This window comes from Sapajus apella, unplaced genomic scaffold (genome assembly GCF_009761245.1).
Source record: "Sapajus apella isolate SASKATOON/1434 unplaced genomic scaffold, GSC_monkey_1.0 scaffold137, whole genome shotgun sequence".
NCBI classification, from domain to species: domain Eukaryota; kingdom Metazoa; phylum Chordata; class Mammalia; order Primates; family Cebidae; genus Sapajus; species Sapajus apella.
This window is the reverse complement of record NW_022437077.1, coordinates 1,538,984-1,549,536: the sequence shown is the minus strand read 5'-3', so window position 1 is coordinate 1,549,536 and position 10,553 is coordinate 1,538,984. Positions and strand designations below refer to the sequence as shown.

Here is a 10,553-nt window from a genome sequence, read left to right as displayed (position 1 = left end):
ATGGCTTTACTGCTGAATTCTACCAAATACTTAAAAAAGAACTAATACAAATTCTACTCAAACTATTCTAAAAAATTGAAGAGGGAGGCCAGGCTTGGTGGCTCATGCCTGTAATCCCAGCACTTTGGGAGGCCAAGGCAGGCGGATCACCTGAGGTCGGGAGTTCGAGACCAGCCTGGCCAACATCGAGAAACCACATTTCTACTAAAAATACAAAAAATTACCCAGGCATGGTGGCACATGCCTGTAATCCCAGCTACCCAGGAGGCTGAGGCAGGAGAATCGCTTGAATCCGGGAGGCAGTGGTTGCAGTGAGCTGAGATCAAGCCACTGCACTCCAGCCTGGGCAACAAGAGTGAAAAACTCTGTTTCAAAAAAAAAAATTTAAAAAAAAGTTGAAGAGGAATACTTCCAAACTCATTCTATGAGACAAGAAGTACCCTGTGGCCAGGTACAGTGGCTCGCGCCCGTAATTTCAGCACTTTGGGGGACCAAGGAGGGTACATGACTTGAGGCCAGGAGTTCAAGACCAGCTGGCCAACATGGCAAAACCCTGTCTCTACTAAAAATACAAAAATTAGCCAAGGTGGTAGTGCATGCCTGTAATCCCAGCTACTCAGGAGGTTGAGGCACGAGGATTGCTTAAACCCAGAAGGTGGAGGTTGCAGTGAGCCAAGATCATGCCAGTACACTCCAGCCTGGACAACAGAGTGACTCTGTCTCAAAAAAAAAAAAAATCATTTACCATGATCAAATGGGCTTTATCCCACAGATGCAAAGAGAGTTAAACATATACAGATAACTAAGTGTGATACACCACATCAACAGAATCAAAATATCCACATGAGGTGGTGCCCCCTGAGCTGTCTTTGCTGCGCCAAGATGCTTCAAAATTTTATTAAAAATATGTGGCTCCCCTTGAAACCCTACTATACCGAAGTTTACCAGGAGATTTGGGTAGGAATGGGGCTGATGGGCTTCATCTTTTATAAACTCCATGCCGCCGATAAAAGAAAGAAGGCTGCGAAAGCTGCAGCGTCTGCTCATGATCATCATTAACCAGCTTACTTGGAGTACCTGTGAAAGAAAACATCAGTCTGCCTGTAAATTTGAGCAAGCCGTGTTAGATGGGGCACGTGGACCATCACTGTACACTTGTATGAGTACCATTTACTTCATGGCATGAATAAATGGATCTGTGAGATGCTCTGCTAAAAAAAAAAAAAAAAAAAAAAAAATCCACATGATCATTTCAGTAAAAGGTGAAAGAGCATTTGATAAAATTCAATATCCCTTCATGATAAAAATAATTTTCAAGAAATTGGACATAGAACATACCTCAATGCAATAAATGCCATACATGACAAGCATATAGCTAATATCATACAGAATGGGGAAAAACTGAAAGCCTTTCTACTAAGGTCTGAAACAAGATAATGATGCCCACTTTCACCACTGTTATTCAACATACATAGTACTGGAAATCCTAGCTAGAGAAATTGGGCAAGAGAAAGAAATAAAGGGTATCCAAATTGGAAAGGAAGAAGTCAAATTAGCCTCATACACACATGACTTGATCTTATATTTAGAAAAACCTACCCCACCAAAGAACTCTTAGAACTAATCAACAAATTTAGTAAAATTGCAGGATACAAAATCAACATACAAAAAATCAGTAATATTTTTACATGCTAACAACAATCAATCTGAAAAAGAAACCAAGAAAGCAATCTCCTTTACAGTAGCTACAAAAATATATACACCTAGGAATAAATTAATTAAAAGAAGTATAAGATCTGCACAAGGAAAACTATAAAATGCTAATGAATGAAACTGAAGAGGACACAAAAAAATGGAAAGATATCCCATGCTCATAGGTAAGAAGAATCAATATTGTTAAAATGCCTATAATATCCAAAGTGGTCTACAGATTCAATACAATCTCTATTAAAATATCAATGGCATTCTTCACATAAACAGGAAAAAAAAGTCCTAAAATGTGTATGGAACCACAAAAGACCCTGAATAGCTAAAGCAATCCTGAGCAAAAACAGCAAAGCTGGAGGTATCACACTACCTGAATTCAAATTATAGAAAGCTATGGTAACCAACAAAGCTATAGTAACCAAAACAGCATGGTATTGGCACAAAAACAGACAAGTAGACCAATGGAACAGAATAAAAAAGAAAGTAAAAGGCTTAGCCTGGGCAACATAGCAAGATCCCATCTCTACAAAAACTGAAAAATTAGCCAGGTGTGGTGGTACATGCCTGTGGTCCCAGCTACTTCATTGGCTGAGGCAGGATTGCTTGTGACCAGAAGTCAAGGCAGCAGTGAGCCATGCTTGAGCCACTGCACTCCAGCCCAGGTGACAGAACAAGACGCTGTCTCAAAAATAAAGAATGTAAAAGCTTTTGAAGCCATTTGTCAAAGATCATGGAAAACAGGGCAAGCAATAGCTACAGAGTTCCAGATCCTTGTGAAATTTAATAAATAAATATGTAAAAATTGAAATACCTTAACAATTAAAAATCATGACTATCTATTATAATGTTGAATGACAAAACCCATTACAGGATGATTCTACCCATATCAACATTCACATATATCCATAAAGCAAGTCTGGAAGGACATTCACCAGCATGTTAACAATGGTCACCTACGTGTAGGGAGATCTTCTTTGTTTTGTTTTTGGTGCATTAGTGATCTTGCACCAAATGTGCAAGGTTTCAAATGTCATCGCCAGGGAATGATAGACACTGGGGCCTACTTAGGGTGGAGGGCAATAGGAGAGTCAGGATTGAAAAACTTCCTATCTGATATTATGCTGATTACCTGGGTGACAAAAGTTTCTGCACACCAAACCCCCAAGACACACAAACAGCCCATGGAACAAACCTGCATATAAATCCCTTTAAAGTAAAATAAAAATTGAAAAGAAAAAAATAAAAATCTCCGCACCATCTTTCAAATCGCAATTTTTTTCATTGCTTCCTCAGTGTAAGCAAATATTCTTTTACATCATCCACTATTCTTTGAACTTCTCTGTACTGTTTGAATATCTCCAATCATGATTATGCATCCTATTTTTAAAACAACAACAAACTAAAAAATAAAAAGGAAAAGGAGGAAGGTGAGGAGGAGAAAAAGAATAACAAAAAAGACTTGTGATCCTAAGCATATAAATGGCTCTGAAATTTCAGGAAAGCTGAAAAAGAAAAACAAGGGAAAGGTAAAGGAAGAATGATCATTTATAATATTACTAAATTGGGCCAGGCATGGTGGCTCACACCTGTAATCCCAGTACTTTGGGAGGCCAAGACAGGTGGATCACTTGAGGTCAGGTATTCAAGACCAGCCTGACCAACATGGTGAAACCCTGTCTCTACTAAAAATACAAAAATTAGGAATGGTGGTGGGCCCCTGTAATCCCAGCAACTCAGGAGGCTGAGGCCAGAGAATCGTTTGAAACCAGGAGGCAGAGGTTGCAGTGAGCTGAGATTGTGCCTTTGCACTCCAGCCTAGATGGCAAGAGCGAAACTCCATCTTAAAAAAAAAAAAAAAAGGATTACTAAATTGGGCTACATATCTTTAGAGTTGGTGGGATTTTCGTGAACCTCTAATTCAGAGATCCCCAAACCAGACCACACATTAGAATTCCCAGAGGGCTTTTTAAAAATATTGCTCTGAATAAACAAACAAGCCACTGCCTTGGCCCACCCCATCTTTGACCTACCGAATCAAAATATCTGGAACAGGATTTGGGACCTGCACATTGACCAGCTCACTCAAGGATCTAAAACCAGCCCCTGTCAACCACTAATCTACTTTCTGTCTCAATGGATTTGCCTATTGTAGACGTTTCATATAAATGGAATTATGTAAGATCTGGCCTTTTGTGACTGGCTTCTTTCACTTAGCATGTTTTCAAGGTCCATTCATGTTTTAGAAAGAATTGGTACTTCATTGTTTTCATGGCTGAATTAATATTTTATTCATTGCTATACCACCTTTTGACTTTCCATTCACCAGCTGATAGGTATTAGAGTTGCTTCCACCTGTTAGCTATTGTCAGTAGTATTTCTATGAACATTTGTGCACAAGTTTTTGCTCGAACATCTGGGGTTTTTGTTTATTTGTTTGTTTTTGGCTTGAGGTTTTTCTTTTTTTTTTTTTTTTTTCCAGAGATAGGGTCTGTTTGTCACCAGGCAGGAGTGCAGTAACACCCTCTTAGCTCACTGCTGCCTTGCATTCCTGGGCTCAAGTAATCCTCCCACCTCAGCCCTGTGAGTAGCTAGAACTACAGGTATGGTGCCACCACTAGCCTGGAAATTTTTTTTTAATTTTTCTGTAAAGACAAGGGTCTCACTATGTTGCCCAGCCTGATGTCAAACTCACATTCTCAAGTGATCCTCCCACCCCTGCTTCCCAAAGTACTGGAGTTTCAGGTATCAGCCATCACACCTGGCCATTGGACACCTGTTTTTTGTTCTTTTGGGTATATACCTAAGAGTGAAATTGCTGGGTCATATGGTAATTCCACGTTTAACTTTTTGAAAAACCACAAATATTTTAGCGTTTGGTTTGGTTTGGTTTGGTTTTTTGAGATGGTGTCTCATTCTGTTGCTCAGACCTGAGTGCAGTCATGATCATAGATCATTAGAGTCATGATCTAATCCCAGCATTTTGGGAGGCCAAGGCAGGTAGATCACTTGAGGCCAGGAGTTCGAGACCAGCCTGGGCAACTTGGTGAAACACTGTCTCTACAAAAAATACAAAGTTTAGCTGGGTTTGGTGGTGTACACCTGTAGTCCCAGCTACTTAGGAGGCTGAAGCAGGAGGATCGCTTGAACCTGGGAGGTTGAGGCTGCAGTGAGCCATGATTGCACCACTGCACTCTAGCCTGGGAGACAGAGTGAGACCCTGTCACAAAAAACAACAAAAAATAAAATACTACAAAACAAGTTGCATTAAAATGAAAGTCATCAAACCAAGAATTTAAAAAGGTGGGAGGACAAGTAATAAAAGAGGATGGCAAGAGGGATCAATTTTGTCAGAAAAATTGAATAACAACAGCTAACATTTACTGAGTGTGTGCTTTGTGTCAGGCTCTGCTAAGTGCTTTCTTTATAATCCTTTTTTTTTTTTTTCTGAGACAGAGTCTCACTCTGTGGCCTAGGCGGGAGTGCAGTGGCGTGATCTCTGCTCACTGCAGCCTCCAAATCCTGGATTCAAGCAATTCTCCTGCCTCAGCCTCCCAAGTAGCTGGGACTACAGGCACCCACTACCATACCCAGCTAATTTTTGTATTTTTAGTAGAGACAAGGTTTCACCATGTTGGCCAAGCTGGTCTCAAACTCCTGGCCTCAGGTGTTCCACTCGCCTCTGACTCCCAAAGTGCTGAAATTACAGGCATGAGCCACCTCACCCAGCCAGTGCTTTCTTTATAATTGACTCTTCACCGCAATACTGTGAGGTGGGTGGTGTGGTAATGTTATTAGCCCCATACGCACAGAGCTAATAAGCAGCAGAAGAGTATAGATTCAGATCCAGGCCTCACTCCAAAACCTGAGCTCTGGGCACCCTGGTAGCCAATGCAAAGATGGAAACATCGGCTCTAGAAAGCCCCTACCACAGAGGCTGGCAAGACAGATGATGCCCAGTAAGTTATTTCCCTGTCCATTCTCACATTAACTTAAAGAGAGAAACTTTTTCTTGATCTTGAGCTTCACAAGATTTGACCCTGTGGCTTTGTACAAGAAACACTAATACGACATAGTGGGTAATGTCCCCCGGATCAATGTTACCAGAAATGAAGCAGCATGCCCATCATATGAAAACAGAGGGCATAATGTTAGGGTCTTAATTTATTAAGTGCAGTTCAGTCGGGATCCAGGAGCTCAGACGGTAGATAGCAAGCTTTCACTTTACCTTTTATTTATTTATTTTTTGAATATGGAGTCTCACTCTGTCACCCAGGCTGGAGTGCAGTGGTGTGATCTTGGCTCACTGCAACCTCCAGCAATTCTCCTGCCTTAGATTCCTGAGCAGCTGGGATTACAGCCACGTGCCACCAAGCCTGGCTAATTTTTGTTTAGTAGAGATGGGGATGCACCATGTTGGTCAGGCTGGTCTCGATCGCCTGACCTCGCGATCCGCCCACCTCTGCCTTCCGAAGTGCTAGATTACAGGTGTGAGCCTATGCGCCCGGTCCTCACTTTGCCTTTTAGTCTCTTACCTGGAAATGCTCTATGACAGACTTCTGCTGCCCTCTGATGGTCAGAGCATGAAGCACCCAGCAAATAATTCCAGTCACATGGAGGCCTCTTCTTTGCTTATATGGCTGACTCTGTAGGAAGCTGGGCTTCTCCACACGATTCCTTGACAAGAAGGCTTAACTTGTATAAAAGGGAAGACATCTCTCCCAACTCAAGAGCAACTCACTTCGAGGATACACTCTGGGCCTCCTGCCTTCCTCACCCCGCATATGCTACTTACCAACATCATGCACTGAGGGAGCAGTGGAGGCTACAGGGGCCCATGGTCCTGCTGGGGCCAAAGGCACACGTGGAGTCTGAGATTTCTACAACCAGATGGTCAAGGAATGGGGTGGAGAAGCGGGGAGCTGCGTGGTTCTGATCAAAGTAAAGGTCTTTCTCAGCCCACACTGGAGGACTGGAGACAGAGCCCCAGACATTCCTGCCCACAATGAGGAACCTGAGGAGCAGGGCGGGGGAGGAGGGTGGCTTTTCAACCTGGTCAGAGGCTAATTTCAAAGTACAAGATGAGGGAGTAGGATCGAGGTCCACTGAGACCTGCTCCCAGGTCATTTCAACTCCAGGACTATGCTGAAATGGACTTAAATCCTGAGGAAGGAAAGGTCCTAACAGCTTCTTTAGTTCAGGGTACAACAGTAGAGAAAGCTGCCCAGAAAGACCTGGGGACGGGGGAGAGGCCTGGGAATCTGGCCCCAGCTCAGCCTTTGACCTCCAGCTTTCAAATTTAACCCTTCGAGATTCTCTCTCCCGCCTCTCTCTCAGCCTCCCAAGTAGCTGGGATTACAGGCACACACCACCACACCTGGATAATTTTTGTATTTTTAGTAGAGACAGGGTTTCCCCAGGTTGGCCAGGCTGGTCTCATATTCCTGACCTCAAGTGATCCTCCCGCCTCAGCCTCCCAAAGTGCTGGGATTATAGGCATGAGCCACCGTGCCTGGCCACTGCTGAGTTTGTGTGCCTTCTCCCCCTTGTTTTCATACTGGCATGTGAAATTCTGGTTTCTACCTAGTTCAGAACATTCGTCTCTTTTCAGTAGAGTAGACGTATGTCAATGTTGCCTGGTCTGAAAAAGAGTCGCTGGCATGAGCCTCGCAGTGGCCATCCCAGGGACACCCACAGCTCCAGGACCATGTTGCAGGGAGCTGGGAAGGGCCAGTGTCTGTGTGATGGGCTGCTCAACGTTTTGGCAGATCCCTCCTCCACTGTTTTATCATTTTGTTGTTTATTTAAAAACTCAATACATGCACATAGTTTTTAAAAACTCAGTATGTTATCACATCACCACACCCAGCTAATTTGTGCATTTTTAGTAGAGACTGGGTTTCTACTACTTGGCACAGCTACTCAGAAGACTGAGGCATGAGAATTGCTTGAACCTGGGAGGCGGAGGTTGCAGTGAGCCAAGATCATGCCACTGTACTCTAGCCTGGGCAAGAGACCGAGACTACGTTTCAAAAAAAAAAAAAAAAAGAAACTATCCACTCACCCCTGTTCCACCCTCAGCCGACCTTCTCCAATAAAGAAAGAAGTTCAGCAGTTCTAAAAAAGGCTGACCTCACCCCTACCAGGGCTTGAGAAAGACATCTACAGCAGGTCACTCTCAGTTTACTTTCCACCCATCTCTTCCCTAGCCACACCCAACCCACACTCATTTTCAGTGTTCTCAGAAAGAACAGATTACCCATCTGTCCTAAATATGTAAATCATGTAATCTCACAGGCATGCTGATACCCTCTAGCTCTCCCGTATCATCTGAGCCCTCAAACAGCACAGACAAGAGGTCGGCACCCGCCTTTATTGGGAAAGAGAAGCACCACACACCCAATGCCCAATCCAGGGCTGTTTCCCACCCTCTGGACAGCAGCAGGAGGAGAAGCAGAGCAGAGAGGGCCATGAGTGCCCCTGGAAATGTCACAAGCCCCAGGATGTCACCCTCTCTTTACTGCCAGGAACAGCTTCGAGAGTTACCAAAGAAGCTCCAGACAAATCAGCACAGCTAGGGCACCAGGATCTCTGCAAGCAGAAGAAATACCAAGTCACAGCTGTGCCCTCCTGGCTTCAGCTACCCAACGTGTTTCCCCTCCACCGTAGGAAAGTTTGGCCTATATTGTTCTCAGAAGTCTTAAATGGATCCTTAAATGGGATTGCTTCCCAGACAATCCAATCCCAACTAACACTGTAGGCTCTTATTATTCAGATGTCAATCTTATATCTCCTGTTAAAAAAAAAAACTGGAGATACGGCCGGGCGCAGTGGCTCACGCCTGTAATCCTAGCACTTTGGGAAGCCGAGGTAGGCAGATCACCTGAAGTCAGGAGTTCAAGACCAGCCTGGCCAATATGGTGAAACCCCCATCTCTACTAAAAATACAAAAGTCAGCCAGGCATGGTGGCAGGCACCTGTAATCCCAGCTGGCTGAGATTACTCAGGAGGCTGAGGCAGAAGAATCGCTTGAAACCAGGAGGCAGAGGTTACAGTGAGCTGAGATCATGCCATTGCACTCCAGGCCTGGGTGACAAGAGCAAAACTCCATGTCAAAAAAAAAAAAACAAAAAACCTCAAGGTATGTCTGTGCCTTTACCCACCCTGCCCCCACTTCTCCCAAACACATCACACACATTCCCACTGTGTTCCTGTGCCAGCAGTCACCAGATTACCTGTCTGGCATGTTCCTGTGCTGTCCTCACTTTGTCACATCTGCCTAGGCTTAAGGACCTCAATCAAATCCCACCTTTCCCACGAAGACCTTACCAGGGAGCCACACCTGGGAACAGGTGCCAGCCTGTACTGTTTGTATGAGGGTTCTCATCTATGACATAGGTTCTTTCTCTCCAGCCAGACTTTTCCTGGCCTTCTGAAGTCCCCTTCCCAGCACCTAGGCCTGTGCTTTGCACACAACAGTTGTCTATTATTGTTGATGACAATGGACAGTACTCACTTAATTCAGAATCAGACCTCCCAGTCCAGTTGGCGTTCATGGTCAGTTTTGGGGACAGGACTGGTGGGGCACAGAAGCGGCCACAGCCTGACTTGCAACACTTTTCTCCAGCTTGACAATTCTCATCCATCACATAGCCGACAATGCACAGGCCCACCAGAACTTTCGGACAATCACCGTCCCGCCCTGTGGGAACAACAGGCACAGGTAAAGGGACAAGACATCAGTTCTGCCATCTCCATGTTCCCATCTAAAACTTAGACACAGAGGCTCCAGGCCATTCAACCCCTGACCCTAACTAGACCCAACTCAGCCGGCTGGGAAACCATGGAGTTAGAGGATCTGAGAATCTTCGGGAACCCAAGAGACCTCTGAGCCCACAGTTTTCAAATGGTGCCCCAAAGGGAGTTCCCAAAAGGTAACTTGGGAATTGACACCTCTGCAGGTTTGGGGTGGGGGTGGGTGGAAGTATGTCAGGGGCTAGGCTCCCAGACCACCACCCTCTCCCCTTCTGCTTGGGATTCACAGAGTCACTGCCTCACGGTGGACTCCTCTGCCACCCTAGACAAGGTTTGATGTCCCCGCTTTGTGCTCCTGTAGCACCCCGTATGCTTCCTCTCATAGAACTTTACGGTAATTCATTAATTCCCTTTATGGTAATTCCTTATTTAAAAGGAATATGTCTATCTTCCCTGATAGGCTATAAGTTACATAAGAACAAGAGTCTGTCCTCAGCGTTGAGCATTGCCCAGGAATCTAAAGGGACTAAGATAGCACCAGGGTCAGTGATTCTTTAACGGAGAACACAGTACCTGGCACTCAAAGTATTTGTTTTTTTTAAAATGTTGAAGAAACAAAGGAATTGGAACAGGAATGCTTTTATCTCTTCATATATATGTTTCCAACTAAGATTTTATTTGGAGTAGGGGAGAAGCTTTTTGTTAAAAATTAGATCTGAAAATCAGTGATCTTGGGCATTGATTTTACAGATAAAGAAACTTGGGCTAGAAAAGAGAGGTTTGCAAGGCTGGGTGTGGTGGCTCACGCCTGTAATCCCAGCACTTTGGGAGGCCAAGGTAGGCAGATCACCTGAAGTTGGGAGTTCGAGACCAACCTGACCAACACAGAGAAATCCCGTCTCTACTAAAAATACAAAATTAGCTGGGCGTGGTGGTACATGCCTGTAATCCCAGCTACTCAGGAGGCTGAGGCAGGAGAATCACTTGAACCTGGAAGGTGGAGGTTGCAGTGAGCCAAGATCGTGCCATTGTACTCCAGCCTGGGCAACAAGAGTGAAACTCTGTCTCAAACAAAAAAAAAAAAAAAAAAAAAA

At 44.3% G+C, this 10,553-nt stretch overlaps 1 protein-coding gene and 1 pseudogene across 5 annotated transcripts in view; one reads left to right on the top strand and one right to left on the bottom strand.

Moving 5' to 3' along the window:
- Positions 1–854: 854 nt before the first annotated feature.
- On the top strand, positions 855–1,238 carry LOC116540229 (annotated as a pseudogene). The gene has a single exon (XR_004264354.1). The product of XR_004264354.1 is annotated as an ATP synthase subunit ATP5MPL, mitochondrial pseudogene (transcript).
- A 6,823-nt stretch (positions 1,239–8,061) lies between these two features.
- WFDC3 (WAP four-disulfide core domain 3) overlaps positions 8,062–10,553 on the bottom strand; it is a 15,938-nt gene continuing 13,446 nt past the window's right edge. For all 4 annotated transcript variants that reach the window (XM_032263585.1, XM_032263584.1, XM_032263587.1 and 1 more), the window contains 2 exons: positions 9,221–9,406; positions 8,062–8,295 (listed from right to left, as the gene is read on the bottom strand). In XM_032263585.1, the coding sequence (XP_032119476.1) occupies positions 8,279–8,295; positions 9,221–9,406 (203 nt within the window). In that variant the 3' untranslated portion in view covers positions 8,062–8,278. The remainder of the gene's footprint in view (positions 8,296–9,220; positions 9,407–10,553) is intronic.